Source organism: Garra rufa, chromosome 11, assembly GCF_049309525.1.
Source record: "Garra rufa chromosome 11, GarRuf1.0, whole genome shotgun sequence".
NCBI lineage: Eukaryota > Metazoa > Chordata > Actinopteri > Cypriniformes > Cyprinidae > Garra > Garra rufa.
The window spans coordinates 39,507,408-39,534,739 of NC_133371.1; the positions used below are offsets into that span (position 1 = coordinate 39,507,408).

General features: G+C 36.3%; 2 protein-coding genes across 4 annotated transcripts in view; one reads left to right on the top strand and one right to left on the bottom strand.

The window, feature by feature from the left end:
- Positions 1-6: 6 nt before the first annotated feature.
- On the top strand, positions 7-9,318 carry prrt4a (proline rich transmembrane protein 4a). The gene is made up of 3 exons (XM_073850782.1): positions 7-703; positions 3,291-3,428; positions 5,972-9,318. The coding sequence occupies exons 1-3, from the start codon at positions 31-33 to the stop codon at positions 7,864-7,866; spliced, it is 2,706 nt and encodes a 901-aa protein (XP_073706883.1). The 5' UTR covers positions 7-30; the 3' UTR covers positions 7,867-9,318.
- A 2,893-nt stretch (positions 9,319-12,211) lies between these two features.
- impdh1a (IMP (inosine 5'-monophosphate) dehydrogenase 1a) overlaps positions 12,212-27,332 on the bottom strand; it is a 29,096-nt gene continuing 13,975 nt past the window's right edge. For 2 of the 3 annotated variants that reach the window (XM_073850096.1, XM_073850098.1), the window contains exons 7-16: positions 24,898-24,985; positions 24,616-24,815; positions 22,266-22,356; positions 22,056-22,151; positions 20,108-20,251; positions 19,842-19,986; positions 17,750-17,893; positions 15,654-15,737; positions 15,385-15,401; positions 12,212-13,147 (exon numbers count right to left, since the gene is read on the bottom strand). In XM_073850096.1, the coding sequence (XP_073706197.1) occupies positions 13,053-13,147; positions 15,385-15,401; positions 15,654-15,737; positions 17,750-17,893; positions 19,842-19,986; positions 20,108-20,251; positions 22,056-22,151; positions 22,266-22,356; positions 24,616-24,815; positions 24,898-24,985 (1,104 nt within the window). In that variant the 3' untranslated portion in view covers positions 12,212-13,052. The remainder of the gene's footprint in view (positions 13,148-15,384; positions 15,402-15,653; positions 15,738-17,749; positions 17,894-19,841; positions 19,987-20,107; positions 20,252-22,055; positions 22,152-22,265; positions 22,357-24,615; positions 24,816-24,897; positions 24,986-27,332) is intronic. The other variant, XM_073850097.1, reaches the window with a different exon arrangement.

Consider the following 27,332-nt stretch of genomic DNA (forward strand, 5'->3'; position numbering starts at 1 on the left):
GAAGAGTAACATCTTCAGAGGAGTGTCAGCATGACCCCTCACAGTGGAGCTCTACTGCTGGTCCTCAGTTTCTCACTGTGTGCTAGTCTGTGTGCTGTATCTTTAAATAGCAATGAAAGAGCCCAATTTTGGACCAGCACAGAGCCAGAGCCAGCCACCAGCTCACCATGGATGTCCCAATCAATAAAATTGGACATGACTACTCCAACCGACGTATTACATTCAGCGGAGACTAGCCGAGATCTTGAGGAGGACCTTTCAGTTGAACAAAACCCCTATGTCACAATGGAGGCCTCAAGAACACCATGGATCAAAACTTTAACTTCCACCAAGACTGAACCTCCTTCAGATATGCAAAATGACGAAGAGGGACCTCAAATGGACACATCTGATTGGCCAAATTTTAGTACGCAAGGCAAAATGGAACAGTCTTTAAAATCTTCATTGGCAACACTGCAGCCTTTTTCTTCTCAGGCCTGGAATACAGAGTCCAAGACACCTTTTGGTTGGAATATAGAGACTTACACACCTCAGACTCCTGCTGAAAGCAGATTTAGCACCTACCAGGCACTGTGGAAGTCCTCGGGTGCTTCTCAGACACCATATGCCAGAGGAACCTTAGATGGTACCACTTTGCCAAGAGGAGTGACAGACAATCTGCAGCCATCTGAAGAAACAAAGGATTTGACAGATGCTCCGACAGGTAATCAAATTAATGATACACCAGAGCCAACTCTGCATGTCATGAAAGAACCTGATAGTGTGTGAATGTGTATCCATGCATAAAAGACAAGCAAAACTTGTGTTATTTGTGTCCATGAAGCTGATATTTCATTTTGATACAGACACTGCTAAAAATAATCCTATTCAGTCAAGGATTGCTGAGACTAATTCAAACCAGTAACTTGTCTTATTAAACTGTTTAAAGAATCAGTTCATATGAGTCATATTTGTGGGAATTACGCTATTCTCGCACTGTATGTTAAATCACGAAAAAGAATCAGCTAATAAGAGTATTTTTTTTGTGAATCTGACTACTCTGGCTGCACTGTATGTTTTTGATTCACTAAAAAGAATCAGCTCATAAGAGTTGTTTGTTTGTGAATCCGATTATTCTAGTTGCCTTGTGTTTTTGATGTATTAAAACAGCATTTGACTCATAAGAGACATTCGTTCATGACTCAGACTCCTCTGATGGCACTATGTTTTAGATTCACTAAAAAATCAGCTCATAATTTGTGAATCCAATTATTCTGTTGCACAGTATGTTTTTGATTCACTAAAAATATTTGGCTTGTAAGAGTCATTTGTTCATGAATCGGAATACTCTGGTGGCACTGTATGTTTTAGAATCACTACAAAGAATCGTCTCTGGTTTTTTTATTCAATAAAAATTATTTGGCTCATAAGAGTCATTTGTTCATGAATCAGACTTCTGTAGTGGCACTATATGTTTTTGATTCACTAAAAAATAATTTGTTCATGGATCAGACTGCTGTTTCTCTGTATGCATATAATTCACTAAGAAGAACTGGCCCATTAAATAAATTTTTAATACTCTGATGGCACTCTAGGTTTTTGATTTACTAAAAGCATCAGCTCACAAGAGTTGTTTGTGAATCTGATTATTCTGGTTGCAGTTTTTGATTCACAAAAAATATTTGGCTCTTAAGAGTAATTTGTCCATGAATTGGACTTATCTGGTGGCACTATATGTTTTTGATTCACTAAAAAGAATTGGTTCATAAGACCAGTTTGTTCATAAACCAGACTGCTTAAGTTTTTCTGTATGCTTTTTATTTGCTAAATAGAACGACTCATAAGATGAATTTGTTGATGAATCAGACTACTCTGACCGTGCTATATGTGTTTGATTCACGAAAAAGAATCTGCTCATAAGAGTCATTTGTGTGTGAATCAGACTACAAATGCACTATATGTTTTTTATTATAAATATTTGGCTCATTTGTCTCATAAAAGTAATTTGTTCATGAATCGGACTACTCTGACCGTGCTATATGTGTTTGATTCACGAAAAAGAATCTGCTCATAAGAGTCATTTGTGCATGAATCGGATTACTCTGGTTGCACTATAAGTTTTTGACTCACTTGGAAAATTGCCTCATAAGAGTCATTTGTGTGTGAATCAGACTACAAATGCACTATATGTTTTTGATTATAAATATTTGGCTCATTTGTCTCATAAAAGTAATTTGTTCATGAATCGCACTACTCTGGCCGTGCTATATGTTTTTGATTCACAAAAAAGAATCTGCTCATAAGAGTCATTTGTTCATGAATCGGACTACTCTGATAGCACTACATGTTTTTGATTCATTAAAAAGAATCAATTCTTAAGAACATTTTGTTCATTAATCAGACTACTGCATGTTTTTCTGTATGCTTATAATTCACCAAAAAGAACCATCTCAAAAGATTCATTTGTTCATGAATCTACTACTCTGGTGGCACTGTATGTTTTTCGACTCACTAAAAAGAACTGTCTCATAAAAGTTGCTTGTTTGTGAATCTGATTCCTCTGGTTGCACTATATGTTCTTGTTTGACTAAAATGAATCAGCTCATATGAGTCAACTGTATATGAAACAGACAAATACTGCCACGTTGTATTTATGTTTTTTGCATGTAGTCTTTGAGGACAACTCAGTACAAAGACATTTCTTGGCTTTATTTTGCTGTCACTTTTAATACAAATAGAAAATTCCTTCATTAACTCAATGAAATACTCAGGTACGATATGATTAATGGGGCAATGTCACTGCTGGAAAATAATACTTAAAACACTGAAAATGACATATTAGACTGAATAAATGTGTAAATGTAAAAATCTAAATTGGTATGCACTTCAACTGCATCTCTTTGGTAATGCTATATTGGCATAATAGCTTCCTCTTAATGCCTGCATCAGTAGTGCATCCTCATTGTGCTTTTAGCTAACTCTTGCCTGCTGTTCTCAAGCTGCAGTGAAAACATCAGTATTCCAGCAGCGAACAAGCCGTTCATCACTGCAGATGTGAGTGGGATGCAAGCCCCCTAGCGACTCATTGTGAAACTAAATGCAATTTACAGCTTCTTTTGGATGAATCTTATAGAATTAAAGTTTAGCTGAGGATTATAGGTAAAAACCAAGAACAAAAGCAGGTTTAAATCAAATGAAATGGTTTCTTTTTCACTCTTTGAGCTTGCATTAGTTCTTAGTTCCATTTGTTTGAGGACAGATTTATAATCCTATTTTTTCTCTCTCTCTCTCTCTCTCTCTCTCTCTCTCAGGTAGTCTGACAGAACCAACTTTCGATATGACAAGCTCTGATCCAGAAAGAGAGGAGCGTGAGGGTGTTGATCAAATGAAACAAAATGGCCAATCAGCCACCACTGTGATCAAGGTCACTGAAACCTTTTCTGAAGCAGGTACTGATGCATTCATTGTTAATTCTTTTATTTTATTATTTTATCTTTAACTACTGGAGAGCTGAGTGCGATGATATTTTTATTATCTATTGCAACTTGCACTTTTTTTTTTCAAAAACTCTTTTATTGTCCTTGTGCAAACTAAACATGTCACTTTTGATGAACCAAAGACATTTAAGAGTGGTGGTACTGAAAGGTCAGTCATTCAATTCTTAGAGGGAAATCTCAAGCCAGATTCTCTGACCTTAATTAACACATGCTAAAGCACTATAGCTGACTCAGGGATTCAGCCCCAGTGTATTCTGGATTATTACTGATGTGGAAGGACTTACAAATAATCTATATCAATCAGTCAACCCTTCAGTAACCAATGAAGTGCTGTTTTATCCACAGTTAGAGCAGAGTATTGGTAAAAAAAAATAGGCTGCATTCAGAAACAATCTTGCTACATAGAGCCCCTCCTCTTCACTTCCACACACAGGTGATGTAATGTCATGAAAGTGTGTCAGTTTCTAGTTTTTAAATAGTCACACTCATGAGAACGGCAACAGGGTCAATGCCCTCTTATCTGTGCCGTATGTGAATGTGTGTCAGAGCTGAAGTGTGCGACCCATTTACAACAGCCTAGTTCCACATCTCTCTATAGCTAATTGACACAGTCATTGTTTTATATATTTACGGCTGATGGTTTATCTTATATTAATGCTGAGATTCACGACCCTGGCTTTCATACCAGAGGAACGTACGGTTATCTACTTACCTCGTTTTATTCATTTGTATACTTCTAGATACAGGTTTCTCTGTGAAACATAAGTGTGTGGTTTGTTATGTGTATTCTCTGCGGTTTAAATACCTCTTGTGCTGTATCAAGTGTAACTTCACTATAAAACTTAAAGTTAATAAGCTGCTTGTGGAGAATATTAGTTTTGTGTTTTGTGAATATAACCTCATGAGCGCATACTAAATCTACTTTGAGGCTGCATTACAATATCTTACTCCATTTTAAAAGTGCAGTGTGCAATATTTAGGAGGATCTATTGACAGAAATGCAATATGCACAACTGTTTTCAGAGGTGTATAAAGATCTTACATAATGAACCATTATGTTTTTATTACATTAGAATGAGCCATTTTTTTTTTTTACATACATTGTAGGTCCCCTTACACGGAAATCGCTATTTTGTAACATGAAAAATATCCTGCGAGTAATCTACAGTGAAGAAGACTGATTTTGTATGTTTACCCACTGACAAAGAAATGATCAGTCTATAATTTTAATGGTAGGTTTATTGACTGAGAGACAAAAATTCAGAAAAATGCATTTCAAAAAAGTTATAAATTGATTGCATTATAATGAGTGAAATAATCCCCTATTAATCAGCAAGATTTCTGGCTCCCAGATGTCTTTTATACAGGTCACAAGCTAAGATTTGGAGCACTCTCTTAAAGGGACTGTCTCTCTTAACTGTCAACCTCTCTCTGTCTGAGGCTCCATGCAAGATCTCACCTTGTGGAGATTCATTGATCATGAGAACGTTAAGGAATCAGCCCAGAACTACAGGGAGGATCTTGTCAATGATCTCAAGGCAGCTGGGACCATAGTCACCAAGAAAACTGGTAAAACACTACTCCGTGAAGGACTGAAATCCTGCAGCTCCCACAAGGTCCTCCTTCTCAAGAAAGCACATGTACAGGCCTGCCTGAAGTTTTCTAACGAACATCTGAATGATTCAGATGAGAAATGGGTGAAAGTGTTGTGGTCAGATGAGACAAAAATTGAGCTCTTTGGCATCAACTCAACTTGCCATGTTTGGAGGAGGAGGAAGGCTGCCTTTGACTCCAAGAACACCATCCCACCATCAAACATGGAGGTGTAAACATTATGCTTTGGGGGTGTTTTTCTGCTAAGTGGACAGGACATCTACACCGCATCAAAGAGAAGATGGATGGGGCCATGTACCGCCAGAGCATTGAAGCCAGCCATGGCATTTAAAATGGGTTGTGGTTGGGTATGACCCAAAACACATGGCCAAGGCAACAAAGGAGTGGCTCAAAAAGAATCACATGAAGGTCCTGAAGTGGCCTAGTGAGTCTCCAGAACTTAATCCCATAGAAAATATGTGGAGGGAGCTGAAAGTTCGAGTTGCCAAATGTCAGCCTTGAAACCTTAATGACTTGTAGAAGATCTGCAAAGAGGAGTGGGACAAAATCCTTTCCTGAGATGTGTGCAAACCTGGTGGCCAACTACAAGAAACACTGACCTCTGTGATTGCCAACAAGGGTTTTGCCAAGTCATGTTTTGCGAAGGGGTCAAATACTTATTTCACTCATTAAAATGCAAATCAATTTATAATTTTGTGTTTTTCTGTCTCTCACTGTTAAAAAAAACCTACAATTAAAATCATAGACTGATCTTTTTTTGTCAGTAAGCAAACACCAAGTGTATCTAAGGTATCGCACCCAAGTGACAGCTTTTGTACCTATTTTCTGAAAGTGTATGTATACTAAATGCATCTTAAACTAAGCTATATATTGTATTTCAGCATTTACAGGTGATGACTGGCGCAAGTCTTCCACAATTCCGGACTGTAGCCTGGTTGGCACTGGGATCTGCCAGTCGCCTGACTCCTCAAGGAATCATGCTTTAACTAACAACACTCTGTCTACTCCACCTCCTGTGTATGAAACCACACCCCCTGGTGTAATAACCCCACCCCTTGAAGCCCTGACTCCGCCTCTACTGGTCCCTTTACTGACTGACTGGAATGCTGCAATGGCAACATGGGGCCTGGCATGGGAGTTGCAGGTTTATGGACTCGGCTGCGTGTTCTCGCTTGTGGCTGTGCTGTCTGTGCTCAGCCTGATGTGTTTGCCGTTGCGCTGGCCCTCTGGCTGTGCCCATTTCAGCCTCCTCCACCTTCTCCAACTACTAACAGGTTCTAGCAGAGCTCTGTGGCTCCTCTACGATCCATACGGCCAAAAAGAGCGCCTACCCATAGTCTGGGCACGACTGCTGCATGAAGCTGCCTATCCCTGTATTACTGCATCATTTGGTCTGTTGCTTCTACTGCTAACTGCTCGCTCTTGCACCCAGATACTTTCCCAGAACACCCTGCAGCGCAGCACCTGCCTGTTGGCTGCTCTAGTGCTGCTGCACATAGCCATAGTGATGGCTTCCATGGCAATATTGCAACTCTTTCCGACCCTGCAAGTTGTGCCTCTATTACCACCTGCTGTCTTTGTGTTGATGTCCTCTCTCTTATCTTTCACGTACTTGCTTCTTTACTGCTGTGCCCGTGCTGATGTCAAGCACATTTACCGGCTAAATGAGAGCTCTCCCGAGCGGCCATCATGCCATGCTAGCAGGTGTCCCTTCACAGAAGCACGTATGTGGGAAAGAGCAGCCAGGACAGGAGTGTTCTCTGCCCTGTTTCTGCTAGTATGTGGTGGTCTTCGACTCTATGCCATGCTTCATGCAGGAGGGCTGACTGGCGGAGTCATGGTTGGCCTGATGCCCTGGCCCTGGTGGGGCTTTCAGCTCAGCTGCCGAGTGTGTGAAACAGGAGTATGTCTCACCCTAGCTCTTGTAATCACTCACCCCCTTCTTTGTTGCGGAGTGCCCTTTTCCAAACCAGGAGGCTGCAGCTGGCTCTTCAAAAAGCCAGCCACAGAAAGCACCACATTGGCCAAGCCCACCGTCCTTTCGAGTCGGTGTGGTTGGTCACTACGGCCGGCTGAGAAGCTGGGGTTGTGTGAGGGAATAGCACGGCGGGAAAGTGAAAGCGTGCCGCTCTACACCTTGGTGGAGCTTCCGCATAGCGAATCTGACGGTTTGGACCTTCACTATCCCGGCAGCCCTCAGCTCGAGTCTTGCACACAGCTTTCCCAAACCACAAAGAAGAGCAAAGTATCCCATGCATCCTCCTTTGCAAGCTTCGACGCTGACTCCACGGCAGATCTGCGTCCCCCTTCGCCAATCGACCTGCGACGAAGCATCGATGAGGCCTTGAACAGCGAGGCTCTGTTCCAGCATAGCCTGTTCGGTTCCTCCAGGCTTTCTCTCAGCACACGAGGACCCCCAGACGGACAACCCTGTCGGGGAAACTCCACCGAACCCAGCCTATACCGCACTGCCTCCTGTGGGGATGTGGACCCCGCTACCGTACCCAGTCGACCCAGGCAATGGAGCACTATATCTGGGAGACCAGCTCAAGTTTCGGTCCACTCAACACAACAGTCCCAGAGCAGCCTACATCAGGGCTCTCAGTCCGGGCAGCAACTCCAAAGACGGTACACAACCTTGGGCTCTACGTCCTCCAGAGGGAGTACAGATGTGGAGACAACTCGTGTTGATGAGCTTGCCATTCAGGCTGAATTCATCAACGTCTGCAGGCAAATAGATGCACTCAGTATCAGTAGTGATACGATTGACCTATAGGGGAAGAAATCTTTATTCAACTACAGACTGTGCTGTACTTACCTGCAGACTTAACTTTAACATTTTCCAGTTTAATGTTTAACCCAGGGGTGTAAAATCCTTCTCTTGGAGGACCACTTTCCTGGAGATCTTTATTAGCTGGTTAAGGTGTGTTTAACTAGGGCAAGTTCTACACTAGGGGTTTCTCAACTCTGGCCCTCAAGGTCCACTTTCCTGCAGCATTTAGCTCCAACCTTGTCTTTAACTTTAGGGTAGGAGTGCCCAAACTCAGTCGTAGAGGGCTGATGTCCTGCAGAGCTTAGCTCCAACTTGCATCAACACACCTGTTGTGAAGTTTCTAGTATAGCTAGTAAACGCTTGATCAGCTGGTTCTGGTGTGTCTAATTGAGGTTGGAACTAAACTCTGCAGGACATCAGCCCTCCAGGACTGATTTTGGGCACCCCTGCTTTAGAGGCTTTCACACAGCGTAGTTCTAGAAACTCAGTTCTAGAAACTAGCAAGCAGGGTGGTTCCTAGAGAATCGATTTCCACCTCAGGCCATTTTCCTGGTTGTATTTGCACCGGCAACAGGATCTGAAGCATCTGAAAGCGACGTCTTTACGGACTTGTTTTTGTTGTGTGTTGAGTTGTTGTGATAACACAGATGGAATTTAAACGCACAATTTACGCGATTGAAAGAGTATGAAAATCTGACTAAATCTCCTATGACGATAGTATTACATATCATAGAGGCTGCGAAAAAAAACACAACGCTAGAGACAACTGGTAAATGCAATTACCACTGTTTTTCATGTTCATGGCTTTTAAAGAATGCCGGGTAGCCAGTGTTTTGTATGCGTTTAGCCAATCAACATACACTTACATAGCTAAACCCTACTCTGAAGTAGGAGCTAATTATACGTTCCTAGTTCCTGCGGTGCAAACATGCCAAAAAGTGGGTACTTTCTGCCAATAGTCCTAGGAACTATGAAAAGGTTCCTCTGGTGCAAAAGCCTCTTTTCTAGTGATCCTAAGGCCCGTTTCACACCGCAAGCGTGAGCAGAGCGTGAGCGGCGCGTATTTTTTTCGGCGCCCATGTTAACAAACGAGTGCATTCACACCGGCAGCAGGAGCAGCGCGTGAGCGTCAAGCAGGAGCGTAGCGTGAGCAGCGCTGAAGCGATGGTTTCGGCGCCGAGTCTATTTTTGCTGCGCTGCTCACGCTCAAATAAAGTGACAGTACACTTTTGATGGCCAAAATAAATAAGATTTCACACAAAAAAAAAATATATAAATGCATAGAACAAGCTCAAAATGCACATATAGGCTAATACGCATGTCTAGTGAGTTTAACAAGAATCGTTATCAAAAGAAAATGAAGAATCCAAAATATGTAGGACTAGGCTACAGAAGATATAAACGTGTTTTTATATATTCAGTTTAGGTGCAAGCATGGTGTAAAAAATAGCCAAAAAATTACAAAATGTTTTAAGGCGGAATTATTTTTTCTTTTCTTATTTTTTTATTTTATTTTTTTTGCATCGAGAAAAAGCTGATATGATTGAGTCTTGGATTGTATAAAGCACTGTGTAACTAAAGGTAAAATAATTATAACAATGATAATAATAATAATAAAAGAAGAAAATACACAGGCTCTAGCGCTACCCATATTTTACCTCATTCATGTGCAGCTTTATGATTAGGGGAGCACAAAGTAACACTTTTTGCATTTCTCAGTTTGTGTAAAAGTTGTTTGTCTAGTACAAATATGTCGCTTTGTTTCATAATTACAGTGTATACGTTTTTCGTTATTTACCTCAATAGAAAGAAAGTGAAATGTGACAACATGCCCCGCGGGTGGGGAGCACGTTGTAACATCATCAAATGACAGCTTCAAATGTTATCTGATCGAATGAAAAAATATACGACAAACTAATATTTGGTCAATAAAATCTAATTATTAATTTCTCAAATATTGCCATTTAAAAAAAAAAAGTTATAATAAAAATAATCTATTTTTGAGTTTGACAATGAACACATCGCAACACACAAAACACAGCTACACACAGTATAGTTCAAAATATTGTGCGCAAATAGATGAAACATTCAGAAAAACACTCCACTCCCTCCACACACAGCTCTCATAGAACACGATAAGTATTACTTAATACTTATCTTCGAAGGAAAAGGCCTGGGTTGAATCTGCTTCTGCAGTTTCATTATTAATTTCATATTTACCTGTAATCAGTTTCACAGAGAAAAGCTGATTACTAAATAAATGCTTTGGAACCGCTGCACTGCACGCTCTACAAACGCTTCCAGTGTGAATACTCTTGCGAGTCTGCAGCTGCAGTAACGCTGTAGTTACGCTGACGTGAAGCTCACGCTCTGCTCACGCTTGCGGTGTGAAACCGGCGTAAAGCCTTGATCAGCTTGTTTAGGTGTATTCGATTAGGGTTGAAGATAAACTCTGCAGGAAAGTGGACCTTGAGGGACATAGTTGACAACCCCAGATCTAAACGCTGCTGGAAAGTGGCCATTCAAAAAGCTACTAATAAGCTAATGAGTTGGATCAGGTGTGTTTGATTAAGACAGGGGCATCCAATTCTGCTCCTGGAGGGTCAATGGCCTGTAGAATTTCGTTCCAACCCCAATTTAACACACCTGAACCAACTAATGAAGGTCTTACTAGGCATACTAGAAACTTCCAGGCAGGTGGGTTGAGGCAGACCTTGACCCCCGTGTCCGAGGGACTCATAGAACTTTTGTATCCAAACTTGCTCGGGTCGAACCTTTTGTACAATATGCACAGTGTTTCTTCAGCAGGGATGTCCAAACTCGGTCCTGGAGGGCCAGTGTCCTACAGAGTTTAGCTCCAACTCCAATTAAACACACCTGAACCAGCTAATTAAGGTCTTACTAGGCATACTTATTTAGCTTGATTAGCTGGTTCAGGTGTGTTTAATTCTTCTCAGGTTCGAAAATCTATATCTGACCCGAATCGACCTGAATCACTTCTTACCCGAACCTGACGTATCTGAGGGACTTATGGAAGTTTTGGACCGAACCCTCTTGGGTCGGACCTCAGGATTTGGATCCAAGTGAACCCGTGAAGACCTCTAGTTAGAGCTAAACTCTCCTGGACAGTGGCTCACCCACGAGTTTGGACATCCCCAGATTAAAGAGACATGCAATATGCACAGTGTTTCTTCAGCAGGGATGTCCAAACTCGGTCCTGGAGGGCTAGTGTCCTGCAGAGTTTAGCTCCAACCCCAATTAAACACACCTGAACCAGCTAATCAAGGTCTTACTAGGCATGCTAGAAACTTCCAGGCAGGTGTGCAGAGGCAAATTAGAGCTTGAAGACCTAAACTCTGCAGGGCACTGGCCCTCCAGAACTGAGTTTGGACACCCCTGTTCTCCAGGAACATAGTTGGGAACCATATCTCATGATTTGATTTCAACTCAGACAACTCCAATTTACAGAACTTTTCTTGACACAACATGGATTGATGCATTCTGCTTGAATGGAAAGATTTTTTTATATTTAAGAAGAAAAAAACGGGAACCTACATCCTCTAAATGACTGATGTTCTCTTTCAAGGATAGGAAATAATGAAATCCACATCTCATATTTGACAAATCTTGTTGATAAATACTTGGTTTGATCAAAAGACTTTAAAAAATACTACTGCACATGAGGCTTTTGTGTACCTTCCAGCAATAAAGCTAGCTCTTATGAACATGTTTTATGATGAGATGTCTTTTGGTTTTGCTCTTACAGCACAGATCACCTAATCACTCATTTCTCAAGTCAACATTACAACTGTATAGAAACACATTCTCTAGAACCAATTTGCATTTTATTTCAGCACCATCACTTGGGTAACATTTTTATTCTGGAATGAGACCTAGGTGTTCTGTTGGAGCATATACTTATGGGAAAAGACATTCAGCAAAAGGCTCCATGAAGCTAACCATTAAAACATGCTATTTAGCTGTTGTATGAATGAAACAGTTGACATTTTAGTGCTTTTAGTTTTTTTGTTTTTTTACTTTCATTACATAATTTATTGTATCCTGTACCCATAATCCCTCACATCCATTCTGCTGGACAAATACTGCCCTCTGTTGACCATAGAGATGTCATAACATGAAGTTGTGAGCATAAACTATGTCTCATTCTCAGCTTCTCTTTCTCTCTCTTTTTTAAATGTTTGAGATGTGCATTTTCTCTCTGTGACTACTAAATGGTCCAATGACTTCTACGCTTCTACATGACAATTAAATCCTCTGAATTGCATTGCTCATTATGTTACTGCATTTATAAAAGAGTATATTAACATAAGAAATAAAAAACACAGTCTATAAAACTCAATCTTTATTCTATAAACTGTATTATATTCAGAATGACAACACAACAGTCTTTGTAAACTATCAAATGGAGCCCAAAGTTCAAAGCGTCACTTTTACAGCAAATGCTTTTGATTGTCCTTCACCTCTGACCATTTTTTATACTGTAAAATGTTTGATATATGTAAATGCTTCGAAGTTAAATGATGCAAGTGTGTGAAACAGTTAAATAAACTTTAAGAAATGAGCGTCTCTAATGTCTGTGTACATTATTGACTAGTGTAAGGCGAGTAACAGTACAGAATACCTGATTTTAAGGCTGATACTCATAATCTGGTCCATAAAGTAACATCATTCTAGTGCTCCCTGGATAATCTGAAAAGCATTGTGACACAAGCAGCCTGCAAACTTGCCCTAGTGGAAAAAATATAAAGAAAACAAATGCATTTTTTTTTAATTAGATTAGACATTAAAATGAATTCATAACACTCTAATGGCAATGTGGTATACACATGATTTTCTTCCTATGCCACGATAGCCACGGAAAATATTATTGCTATTATTAAAAATTAAAATAACAGACAATCTGATTTAGAATCTGATTTCCACACACTCTCTCTTACATACACACACATAGCATCCTAATATTTCAGATGATGCAGTACATTCATATAAGATTTTGAAAATAGTATCTCTGGTAGCAAGTCTAATTTCTTGCAGGGAAGCCCGAACAAAATAAAAAAAAGAAACAAGTCCATAGTACATTCAGTACTGTTGCTTATTTTTAATGTTTATCTAGAGTCAAGAACCACCAGGAAAAAGGATAAAGGGGTTGAGGATAGCAGAAATCAGGTTTAGCTGCTGTGTTTAGTGACGGCCGGTGACGGGACGTTGGGTCCAGCTCTTGTGTGCCCCCTGTTGCCCGGTTCAGTATAACCGCTTCTCGTAACTGTGGAGAATTGAAAATAAACACAACCTAAATAAATTGCCCATATATTGATTAGTCCAAATTAAAGGTTTTAAACATGTCAGGATAGCCAATTAAAGAAACAGTTTGCCCCAAAAATGAAAAGCATGGAAGTATCATAAAAGTGCTTTAAGCAAGGAACAGACTAAAATTTGAGACGTTATTCAGTCTCAAAAATTATTTACTGACACATGAGAAGCAATGAGAACATCATAGATGTCAAATCTAGTGTCATATTTACATAATGACTTAAAGTCCAGTCTGTTCTTTACACAAAGGATTTATACGGCTTTAGAAGATATGAAATATAGTGCCAAGCAATCTGGATTATTTTTATGATGCACTACCATTCAAAAGTTTGGGTCAGTAAGATATTTGAATTAATTATTATTATTATTATTATTATTATTATTATTATTGAAAGATAATACTTTTATTCAGAAAGTGCACATTAAATGGATCAAACGTGACAGATAAAAACATTTACAATGTTGCGAAAAAATTTCAACTTTCTATTCATCAAAGAATCCTGAAAAAAAAAATCATAAAAATAGTAAGTAGCACGACTCTTTTTATCATTAATAATGAGAAGCAGCAAATCAGCATTTTAGAATGTTTTCTGAAGGATCGATCATGTGACATTGAAGACTAGAGCAATGATGCTAAAAATGCAGTTAATAATAAATTAAATTTTAAAATATATTTAAATAGAAAGCTGTCCATTCTAATAATATTTCACAATATTTCTGTTTTACTGATCAAATAAATGCAGTCGGACCCCAACTTTTGAACATTAGTGTACTTTTATGACCTTTTCCTGTCCTTTTTGGACCTTGACAGCCCTTGGTCACCATTTGCATGCTGAGTGTAGGAAAAAAAAAGCATATGCAGTGCCTTGCAAAAGTATTCATACCCCTTCATTTTTTTCACATTTTGTTTTGTTGCAGCATTATGTTAAACTGCTTTAAATTAGTTTTTCCCCACATCAGTTTACACTCCATACACCATAACAATGACAAAGCAAAAACCAGATTTGCAAATTTTACTAATTTATTACAAATAAAACACTGAAATAAGTACATTGCATAAGTATTCATACCCTTAACTCAGTACATAGTTGAAGCACCTTTACAGCCTCAAGTCTTTTTGGGTATGATGTGACAAGCTTTGCACATCTGCATTTGGCAATTATCTGCCATTCTTTGCCTCACCTTTTCACCTCTCAAGCTCTGTCAGCTTGGATGGGGGCTGGCAGACCTAGTTCCAATCGTCTTCCATTGTGGATAATGGAGGCTGCATGCTTCTGTGAACCTTCAATGCAGCAGATTTTTTTTCTGAACTCTTCCCTAGATCATTGACTTAACACAAGTCTGTCACTGAGCTCTACAGGCAGTTATCTTGACCTCAGGACTTGGTTTTTGCTCTGATATGCATTTTCAGCTGTTAGACCTTTTCTGAGAGGTGTGTGCCTTTCTAAATCATACTCATTCAAATGAATTTGCCACAGTTTAACTCCACTCGAAATGTAGTAACATCTAGAAGCAATATGAATGGTCCTGAGCTAAATTTTGAGTGTCCCAGAAAAGGGTATGAATACTTATGCAAGGGGATCTTTTCAGTTTTTTATTTCTATTAAATTTGCAAAGTTGTTACACACCTGTTTTGTGCTTGTCATTATGGTGTATGAGATTGATGTGGAAAAAAAAGTAATTTAAAGCAGTTTAACATAATGCTGCAACAAAACAAAATGAAGGGGTATGAATACTTTTGCAAGGCACTGTAAGTATTGTCATTTTTGGGTAAACCATCTTTTTAAAAGTAGGAGTGGGTTTGTTTCCCAGATAATCCCCCTTTCAGACTCCCTCTGAGAGTGTTTCAAGTACACAACCACAGCAGGACACTGGGATAGTGGACACTAGGTTCAGGGGCGCCGCTCGCAATTTTGGGCCCTATGACAAAATATGAGGTTGGGCCCCCCCTACCATACCAAAGCTGATCTCTGGGGGCCCCTAAAGGGCGTGGGCCCTTAGAATTGTCCTAACTTTCCCCCCCTTAGCGGCGCCCCTGACTAGGTTTGTCTACGTGATACGACGGTAAGAGGAAACTAAAATAGTCTCGACGCCCACTAAAGAGCCCAGACCTTACCGCTGTTTACAACACAACTCCCTCCACCAGAACTTAACACACTTTTATGAGACATGAGACACTATTATACTTACATGGCACAAAAGAATATCTATGATGACAGCATAAGAGAAAGGAAGAGAAGACATTTTCACATGTAAACTCTACTTTTCCATGACAATGTACGAAGGGGTGGACTGAGGGTCTTTGAGGGGAACTTCAAAAAGAACAGAGACGGGATTGCTGAACTTTTAGCTTTATGTGAACCACAAAATCCTAATGTGTTTTGAGTGTATGTGCTGTGAGGAATGAAACACGATGGTAGGTCAAGTGGGTGGGGTTAAATGAGTGGGCGGAGACTTACGAATGCAGTCCATGAACTCCGCCCTCAACCTGAGCAGACATGGTCCTCTTCTCAAACTTCAGCTCTCCAGAGTACATCATCGATCTATATGTAACACAGGTGAGACTTACACAGGTGTATGTAAACCAAGACAACATTGTTTTTCGTGTTGAGGTTTTCTTTCAGGAAGTTAGGGCGAGAGATATGTGACCCTGGACCACAAAACCAGTCATAAGGGTCGGGATAAATGAGCTTTCCATTGATGTATGGTTTGTTAGGATAGGACAATATTTGGCTGAGATACAACTATTTGAAAATCTGCCATCTAAATATTGAGAAAATCCTCTTTGAAGTTGTCCAAATGAGGTTCTTTGCAATACATATTACCAGGCAAAAATTAAGTTTTGATATATTTACAGTAGGAAATGTACTAAATGTCTTAATGGAACATGATCTTTACTTAATATCCTAATGATTTTTGGCATAAAAGAAAAATTTATAATTTTAACCCATACAATGTATTTTTGGCTATTCCTATAAATATACTCGTGCTGCTTAAGGCTGGTTTTGTTGTCCAGGGTCGCATATAAAGAGCTTGGTCTTTATTTTATATAGCCAATAGCCTTTGGTTTTCAGACTTGACAGCTTATTCCATGGATGGAAGCACACAGTTTTTAAAAATGAATACATGTCCTTTATTTTGACGTTTGAAACAGAAAATAATGTAGAAGCATTAGCTGAAGACACACAGTGAACCATAATTCAGTACCAACTACTGATAGTCGAAAGCAGATGTTTTTTTTTTATAATTTAAATGAAGGAAATTTTCTAGAGAGAATTACTGAACAGAAATTTGTTTAGTGCAGAATGAATACAATATTTTAGTTATTTTTTTTCCAGAAGAAAAAAAACACAGGCCAAAAGGCTTTCTGAAATAAGTCTACTAAGTATATTCATCAAAAGTAAAAACATTAATATTTTAAAATATTATTACAATAAACAAATAGAGTTCAATTATTAATAATGTCTCTTAATATTGTCAATGTTATGAAATAAATTAATTGTTTTTAATATAGTAAAATAGAAAACATTCTATTTTATAAAATGTTTAAACTACATTGTTATTGATTTACATGATATTTCACTATATTTTTATAGTTTTACTGTACTTCTATCAAAAAAAAATACAGACTTATTGAACTGCTGATGTCTTTTAAAAACATTAAAAACCCAAGCATTTTACAGTTAGTAAAAGTTTGGTCCATTTTAGTCCAGAAAAGAAAGAATTTCATTTCTTTTATCAAAAATGTAACATTATGAAATGTTTTTGCAATTTAAAATAGCAGTTTTCTTTTTTAATATACTTTAAAATATATGTATTTTCATCAGCCGTTACTCCAGTCTTCAGTGTCACATGATCCTTCAGAAATCATTCTAATATACTGATTTATTATCAGTGCTGGAAACAGTTGTGCTGCTTAATAAAAAGTTAAAAAGGACAGCATTTATTCCAAATAGAAATCTTTTCTAACAATATAAATCCCTTTTGATCAATTTAATACATCCTTGCCAAAAAAAGTATTAATTTCTTTCAAAGAAAGAAATTAAAGAAAAAATCACTGACCCCAAACTTTAAACAGTAGTGTATATTGTTAGAATTTATTTATGTATTTTAAATAAATGCTGTTTTTTAATGTTTTATTCATCAAAGAATCCTGAAAAACTATCACAGATTCCAAAATATTACAATATTACACAGCGAAACTATTTACAACACCGATGATAAATCAGCATATTAGAATGATTTCTGAAGGATCATGTGACACTGACGGGAGTAATAATGCTGAAAATCCAGCTTTGCATCACAGGAATAAATTATATTTTAAAGAATATTAAAATAAAAGATTGCTGTTTTAAATTGCAATTATATTTCATAATATTACAGTATAAAAGACTTTATTAAATTAAAAAATTTGTTGAACAGCGGTGTATAACTGGTTCAAAAGTTCATTTAGTTAACTATCTGCTAGTGTATTCCTAAAAGCGACTAGATTACAGTGTATACTAGCATAGACATGGTCTTTTCAGATGTCTATAAGGAAAAATGACACACTTACCGCAGAATAGACAAGCTCTTTGCACCGATATCCTGACAGCCATGTTGAATTCCAGCGATGAGGTAAGGAACGAACTTGTGTATCGAGCCTTTATCCTGAACTGAGCCAGAGACTCCCTGAGCCACCTTTACTTTATCACCTTCACTGGAAAACACACACATATACACATAACCTTTTATGTCTTGCATACGAAAGTCTTAAAAATAGCAGATGATATGTACATAAATCTTATTGGGTTTGTTTCTTCAACTTCATGCCCTTTTATGATTTTTACTTTATTACTAAAGTTTGGGATCAGTAAGAGTTTTAATGTTTTTTAAGGATGTCTCGAGGCTGCATTTATTTAATCAAAAGTACAGAAAAAAACAGTAATATTGTGAAATATTACTGGAATTTGAAACAACAGTTATATTTTAGTATACTTCATAATATAATTTATATCTGTGATGCAATGCTGAATTTTCAACATAATTAGTCCAGTCTTCATTGTCAAACGATCCTTTAGAAATCAGTCTAATATGTTTATTTATTATCAATGTTGGAAACATTTGTGATGCCTTTTTTTTTTTTTTTGGAACCTGTGATACTTTTTTTCCAGGATTCTTTGATGAATAAAATGTTAACAAGAACAACATTTATTTAAAACAGAAATCTTTTTTGTAATAATATAGACTACTCAGTCATTTTTATTTTGAATAAATTCTGTTCTTTTTAACTTTTTAATTATAAAAAAAAAGTATCACAGGTTGCAAAAAAGATATGAAGGATCACAGCTGTTTTCAACATTGATAATAAATCATAGAATGTGATTCATATTAGAATGATTTCTAAAGGATTATGTGACAATGAAGACTGGAGTAATGATGCTGAAAATTCAGTTTTGCATCACAGGAATAAATTAGTTTTAAAGTACATTAAAATAAAAAAAATGGCATTTTGAATTGCAATAATATTTCACAATATTACAGTTTTTTGTATTTTTGATTAAATAAATGCAGCCTAATATGAATGAGCGTAAAAAATTGCTATATAAATAGATCATTCTTATTTTTTTCTTGTTTCTAAAAACATCAAATAAAAAATAAAATAAAATAATTGATAATTGTAATCCCAAAAATCCTAACTCTAAAAAAGAAACACATTTGCATTGCTATATAAATAGGTAATTCTTAATAATTTATTGATTTTTACTTTACTACAATTTTACTATAAGTTTTCATAATTTATTTTCACTTTACAGTACCATTTATGTATATATATATATATATATATAAAATAAAACACATTTACATAGAATTTAAACATTTACCAATGTAAACAGGTAATTCGTATTTTTTCTTGTTCTTAAAATCATAAAATTAAATAAAATAAATGATAATTGTAACCCCAAAAATCCTAACTCTTAAAAAAAAAGAAAAATTACATTTCTATATAAATAGGTAATTCTTTATAATTCTTTGTGATTTTTACTTTTACTACTATGAATTTTTATAATTTATTTATGTACATATTTTATGGTTTTACCCTTGTTTTGGACCTAGAAGTTAAAAATATAAAATATTAACTAAATGTAAAATACTAATTTGTGAAGAGCATATTTGAGATTAAACTGAAATAAATAAAACTCAAGGTAAATATAATTATTTATCATTTCAAATATGAATTATAATCATAAATGGCAGTATGATGGTCTAAACAAAGAGTGAAATAATTAAAAACCATTTCCAACATAACAATTGTTCAAAAACTAGTGTACCTGGAAGACAACAACAATCTAAATTATAAATATAAATTGTCCTTCATTTTCAACAAAGCTGTAATTTTTTTTTTAATTACGCATAAGTATAAAAATGTTTTTTAATTATTTATATTGAGGACAATTAAATGCTAGTGAAGGCATTTTAATCATGCGTTTCCACTAGAGGATGCTGTTAAGCAATCCATAACTTGACATGTGCTGGAAATGACACTGTGCTCAAAATGTTTATGACTTTTGGCCAAAACATACAGTTTTGAGAATTGAAGAAACACCCATTGTTTTTTATTTGTACGTACAGTACACTTGCAGTGATTTGAGTCTAAAAGTGTTTACCTAAAGTAACGTTTCTGACTGCTGTTGTTTTTCTCCATAGCGTCCAAAGAGCCCATGCCACGGTATTTCTTCAGTCGAACGCCGTCTGAGAAGAAATACTCACCGGGTGCTTCTGTGGTTGCTGCTAACAATGACCCCATCATCACTGAAACAAAACAGGCAGAAGGGAAGGGCATGGTCTGACACAGACAGTAAAATGTAGGCAAACAAATCCCAGCCATTAATAACAATGATCGTTCAGGCAAATCAACCACAAAAACACACACCTGTGGATGCTCCAAGAGCAAGGGCTTTGACAACGTGCCCAACCGTCTGGATGCCACCATCTGCAATGACTGGAACCCCGAAACGCCGGGCGTATTCAGCCACCTTGTACACAGACGTGCCCTGCGGTCTCCCACAAGCCATCACTGTATGATAAACACACACATATACATATTTACATTGCTATATTTTTTACATTGCTAGTTAATGTCTCCTGTCCTTCAAAATAAACTGATAATTGTTATCCCCAAAACTTTTCACTAAAATAAAACTTTTGCCAGTTGTATACATGAATAAAAGTACTAGTTTTACTCTTAAGCATGTCTACATATACACATTTACATTGCTCTAATTCATTTTTCTTTTCTTGTTCTTAAATAATAAAATTAAATGAAAGACAAAAAAAATCTAATAAAATTATAATTGCAATCTCAGAAATCCTAACTCTAAAATAAACTTTTGCCATTTTTTAGACATGATTATAGAAATAATTTTCCGCTTAGGTATGCCTACATAGTACATACACACATGTACATTGTTATATAAATAGGTAATTCTTATTTTTTCTTGTAGTTAAAATTAAATAAATATAATACAAGTAAAATGATAATTGCCCCAAAATCCCTTTTCTTGTTGGTAAAAATAAAATAAAATATATAAATATTTAGGTACAAATTGGTCATTCTTATTTTTTCTTGTAATTAAAATTTAATTTAATTAATATAATAAAAAATTAAAATGATCATCGCTATTCTAAAAATGCTTTTTCTTGTTGTTAATCAAAAAAAAATAAAAATAAACATTGCACTGCCAAAAATCCTAACACATTTGAATTATAAATATACCTATAAATATATAGGTACAAATAGGTCATTCTTATTTTGCTTGTAATTAAAATTAAATTAACATAATAAAAAACTAAAATGATCATTGCTACTCCAAAAATGTTTTTTTTTTTTTTTTTGCTGTTGAAAATAAAAATTAAATAAACTGATAATTGCAATCCCACAAATCCTAACTAAAAAAAATTTAATAAAACATTAAAATTTTAATAAGGCAATTCTTATTTTTATAATAATCCTTAAAATTCAATTCATTTAATAAAAAACTAAAATGATCATTGCTATTCCAAAAAAGCTTTTTTTGGTGTTGAAAATAAAATAAAATAAAAATATTAAATTAATTAAATTAAATTAAAAAATTGCAATCCCAAAAATCCTAATAAAAAAAAATAAAACATTTAAATTTGAATAAGGTAATTCTTATTAATGATCTTAATGATTATATTATTAATGATTATATAAATGATCATTGCTATTCCAAAAATGCTTTTTTTGGTGTTGAAAATAAAATAAAATAAAATAAAATTTAATTAAATTAATTAATTTAATTAAATTAAATAAAAAAATTGCAATCCCAAAAATCCTAATAAAAAAAAATAAAACATTTAAATTTGAATAAGGTAATTCTTATTTTTATAATAATTCTTAAAATTCAATTCATTTAATAAAAAACTAAAATGATAATTTTCGTTTTCATTTTGCTATTCCAAATAAATAAATAAAAATGAAAATTGCAATCCCAAAATAAAAAAATAAATTAATAATAATATTGCTATATAATTATTTGTCCCCCTTATACTTAAAAAAATAAATAAATATAATAAAAAAAACTAAAATGTTATTTGCTTTCCCAAAAATCCATTTTCTTGCTGTTGAAAATAAAAAAAAAATATATTTATATATTTATATATTATAATAATATATTTATTATAAAAAATAATTGCTGAAGTCTAACCCCAAATTCTAACTCTAACCCTAAAAAACACTTTTGTCCTTTCCAGAAGTGAATAAAGACATCATTTGTCCTTTAAAGTATGTCCTAGGAACTTTCCACAGCAATTTTGTCCACCAAAATCAGTCAGAATTTCAGAAAGAAATTCACACATACCTTCCTGTGTGATGCAGATGGATCCACAGCCCATGCCCACCCGTAAAGCATCAACACCGGCATCTATCAGATTCTTTGCTTGAGCAGCAGTCACCACTGTATACAAGAAAAGGAGAATAAAACACAAAGAATATCCTATTAGGTCCATGCATCTTAAAGATATCTTATATCTCTCTACTCAAGCACCACAAAAGGACAAAAAAGCCTCACCGTTCCCTCCCACCACTTGTAGTTCAGGGTATTTCTGTTTGATATAGTTGATCATACTGATCTGAAACACTGAGTTCCCCTGAGAAGAATCCTAAAATAGAATAACAGAAAAAAATAATCACATATCATGTAGGCTTAAGAGCTATAAGGATAAGCAGTGTGTGTATACTATGATTATGGCCCCAGGAAAATCATAGCAGGAAATCATAAAAGACTTCTTTTGCTTTATGCGATGTTATTTTAATGTTACATGTCACACAAGGAATGATGCAATGTAGTTATGCAGTCTTGTAGAATTCAGTTACCCTGCCCTAATCGACCTGCTAATTAAATTCCTGGTGAAACCAAAAGACTTGATTAGCTGGTTTAGGTGTGTTTGATTAAAGATGTAGCCCAAAGGTGTGACAGTACATTTCAGCTACATCTTTGCACATAAATCGATTGTCTATTTAACTGCTGTTTGGAAGCGAATGACAGCATCCTTTGTTCAGAGAAAGTAGTACATATTTGGCAACAACAACAACAAACACCTGCTGCTACATGTAAACTCTGACCTACAAATGTATCACTCGACTCAGTACAAAGTATACAGAGCAAATCAGCATATTAGAATGACACTGAAGACTAGTAATAGCTACTGAAAATTCAGCTTTGCATCACAGGAATAAATAATATTTTAAAATAAAATGAAATAGAAAATAGTTGTTTTAAATTGCAATATTATTTCATAATTTTTTATACAGTTTTTACTGTATTTTGATTAATTAAAATGGTGTTTTGGTCACACCCTAGAACCTGGAACATTTTATTTTGCATGCCAGCCTTTAGAATGTAATTCCCACCCTTCCCTCAAACAACTGTCAGTATTTTCCCAGTAAAATCAAACATCTTGATTTTCTGGTTCATACTTCAAGGGTGTTTCACAATTGCTTCATTATAGGCCTCTGAGCAGTTCACAAACATTTCAGCTTACATAAAACTCTCCAAATCTGGTCTTAATATAACAAACTAAACTGTGACAATCTCAGAAAGTCAGAATATGGTTTACTCAAACCCCTTTATGTTCACTTTTATTTTCATGCTTGTTCTATCTTTGGCCCTACAGTATACAGATTACCACTTAAAACTGCAAACTCCATTCCACAAACGAAATAAAAGGATTTTATATGCTATTTTCAGCTTTGCAAGTGTTTCACTGTAAACAAAGTCTCCATTGCTTGTGTTTTGTAGGTGAATGGTTATAGAAAGGTTCATTTAGCATGTTTGACACATTTGGCTCTGCTTGCTAAAGAGGTTGGTTGCAAAAGCTTTTCTTTTGTCATGTTGGAAATTTGATTTGCTGATGCAAGGAATGGCTCACCCAAAATGAACTCACCCTCAGGCCATCCAAGATGTCAATGAGTTTGTATCTTCATTTTGGAGAAATTTAGCATTATATCACTCACAAATGGATCCTCTGCAGTGAATGGGTGCCGTCAGATTGAGAGTCCAAACGGCTGATAAAAACATCACCTTAATCCACAAGTAATCCACACAACTCCATTCCACCAATAAACATCTTATAAAGTGAAAAGCTTTGCGTTTGTCAGAAATGAATCCATCATTAAGGCGTTTTTAACTTCAAACTGTTGCTTCCAGGTAAAACATGAGTCCTCTATCCATAAAATTGCTTACTCCAGTGAAAAAGTCATATCAGCTGCAGAAGTGTGTATTACTTGTGGATTATTTTGATGTTTTTATCAGATGTTTGGACTCTTATTCTGACGGCACCCATTCACTGCAGAGGATGCCTTGGTGAGCAAGTGATGCATCCAGTCCATCAATAAACATCTTATGAAGTGAAAAGCTGTGTTTCTAAAAAACACATCCATCAATAAGACACTTTTAACTTCAAACTGTTGCTTCTGGATAAAATATAATCCAAAATATTGCTTATTCCAGTAAAAAAAAAAGAGAAGTGTGGATTACTTGTGGATTATTGTGATGTTTTTATCAGATCTTTGATCTCTCATTCTGACGGCACCCATTCACTGCAGAGGATGCACTGGTGAGCAAGTGACATAATGCTAAATTTCTCCAAACCTGTTCAGATGAAGAAACATCTCATCTTGGATGACCTGAGAGTTAGTATATTTTTAGAGCCATTCCTTTAAAAGTAAATGTTTCTTATTAAATGTTCTCATTAAATCATCTTGGCAGAACAAATTACGTAATTTTGCAACAAAAATTTTAAGTTCTGTTGCTTTTGTCTGAATTTAAAGGTCAATGAACTGCAGAAAAAGCTAGATCTCCAGAAAAAGGACTGAGTACCGCTAAAGTTAAATGTCACCCTTTTCCCCTTAGGACCCACCAGAACTATCACGTCCACTCCGGCTTGCATGAGCAGGTCTAGCCGATACTTGTCGTCCTCTCGGGTGCCAATGGCAGCGCCACACAGCAGCTGTTTGCGAGAGTCTTTGGAGGCTAGAGGATAGTCTCTGTTCTTCTTCAAATCTGTACGAGCTATTATAGCTACGAGCTCATCGCTGTCGTTCACTATAGGCAGTTTACCTAAAAGAGAAAAACAGGAGTGTGATCAGCAAGCTTGTGCTAAACATCACAACATAAACAGGACTGAAGTTGATGCTCATACCTTTTTTACTGCGCTGTAAGATGTCGTTTGCCTCTTTTAACGTTACACCTGCTGGAGCAACCACTAAATCTTCTCGTTTTGTCATTGCCTAGAGTATTTAAGAATCATTCATGCATATTAGTAGAATTCATGACTATTATGAGTAGGGATGTAACGATATTATCAATATCATGATATCGCGATAGCAAAATGATAGGACGATAAGAAACTATAGGTCTTCCAGACAAAAAAATAGGCCATTATGCTTTGCCACAGTATCTGTCGAACGTACTAAAATCTAAAGCACAATATGGCTTAATTCCTTCATCAAGTCTGTTTTCGCTGTATGTTTCAAAGTGAAGCGCCTGATCCGGTTTTCTGCATCTCATAACGGCTCTTATTGCTTTATTTTCAATGCAGATGATTACCGGATTTCACTAGATTTGTAGTGAGATGTATTTTTGTAAGCCTGTTTTTTACTGATGCTGGAGTTTTCCTTCAAAATAAAAGCTCTACTGCCGTTTCCGTCAAAATAAAAGCTTAAAAGTGCAGTATGAAGTGCTGACAGCTACAGTCAAGCCCGAAATTATTCATACCCCTGGCAAATTCTGACTTAATGTTACTTTTATTCAACCAGCAAGTTTTTTTTTTTTGACCGGAAATGACACAGGCTTCTCCCAAAAGATAATAAGACGATGTACAAGAGGCATCATTGTGGAAAAAAAAATATTACTCATATTTTATTTACATTTGAACAAAAAGTGGCATGTCCAAAATTATTCATACCCTCCTTGCCATCACCCTGATCTTTAGCTCCCTCCACAGATTCTCAATTGGATTTAAGTCAGGACTCTGGCTGGGCCACTGCAAAACGTTAATGTTTTGTCTGCTAACCATTTCTTCACCACTTTTGCTGTGTTTTGGGTCGTTGTCGTGCTGAAATGTCCACTGGTGCCCAAGGCCAATTTTCTCAGCAGACTGCCTGATGTTGTTGTTGAGAATTTTGATGTTTTGCTCCTTTTTCATGGTGCCGTTTTGCTGTGATTAGGTTCCCTGGTCCACCAGCAAAAAAAAACACCCCCAAAACATTAGGTTCCCACCACCGTGTTTGACAGTGGGGATGGTGTTCTTAGGGTTGAAGGCTTCTTTTTTACGCCAAGTGAAGGCTACATCATTGTGGCCAAACAATTTAAAATTTTTGTTTCATCTGACCATAAAACAGAAGACCAGAAGTCTTCTTCTTTGTCCAGATAAGCATTTGCAAAGGCCAAGCGGGCTTTTGTGTGCCTTATCTAGAGAAGTGGTGTCCTCCTTGGTCTGTGTCCGTGGAACCCAGTGGTGTGCAGTGTCCGTTGGACTGTCTGCCTTGAGATGTTGCCACCAGCAGTGCCCAGATTCATCAGGATGGCCTTGGTGGTGATCCTTGAATTCTTTTTTACCTCTCTCACTATCCTCCTGGCCAGCACAGGTGTCACTTTTGCCTTCCGACCACATCCTCTGAGATTTTTCACAGTGCGGAACATCTTGTATTTTTTAATAATACTTTGCACTGTAGCCACTGGAACTTCAAAACATTTAGATATGGTCTTATAGCCCTTTCCTGACTTGTGAGCAGCCACAATGCGCAGCCGCAGGTCCTCAGTGATCTCCTTTGTCTTAGCCTTGACTGTCCACAAACCTACAGCAGAGAGCTTCTGTTTTTCACCTGTTGAGTTGATTAAAACAGCTGTTCCCAATGAATCAGGGTAATTAGGATGCTTTAGTACAGCTGGGACTATTTGGAATGGTATAGAACTTTGGATTTTCCCATAGACTGTGACAGTTTGCAAAGGGTATGAATAATTTTGGACATGCCACTTTTTGTCCAAATGTAAATAAAAGCTAAGAAATATTTTTTTGCCTCTTGTACATCGTCTTATTATCTTTTGGGAGAAGCCTGTGTCATTTCCGGTCAAAAAAAACTTGCTGGTTGAATAAAAGTAACTTTAAGTCAGAATTTGCCAGGGGTATGAATAACTTTGAATAATTTTTTTTAAATATCAGAAAAATATTATAAACTTCATATCACGATATTATCATGTGTTGAGAATTTGATATTATTTGATACATCCCTAATATGAGTGTTTAAAGATAACACAAACTCAGAATTGTCACAAATTCCTAATAAATGTAACTGGCTTTACTGTGAATGATTCATCAGTGATCAGTGTTATTTAAAATGCTAAAATATAAAAAAAATTGTTTTATGTTTTATGTTTCTGAAAGAAGCTCCACATGCTCACCAAGGCTGCATTTATTTGATCAAAACTGCAGAAAAAAAACAGTAATATTGTGGAATACATACAAACTATTTTCTATTTTAAAATGTAATTTATTCCTGTGCAAAGCTGAACTTTTAGCATTAGAAGAAATCTTTCTAATATGCTGATTTGCTGCTCAAGAAACACTTTTGATCA

Bases quoted from the DNA above. Each gene is read 5' to 3' on its own strand.
- prrt4a (XM_073850782.1), top strand. From the start codon at position 31: ATGACCCCTCACAGTGGAGCTCTACTGCTGGTCCTCAGTTTCTCACTG. The intron at 704-3,290 runs GTAATCAAATTA...TCTCTCTCTCAG, and splicing joins TTTGACAGATGCTCCGACAG to GTAGTCTGACAGAACCAACT. The intron at 3,429-5,971 runs GTACTGATGCAT...ATTGTATTTCAG, and splicing joins TGAAACCTTTTCTGAAGCAG to CATTTACAGGTGATGACTGG.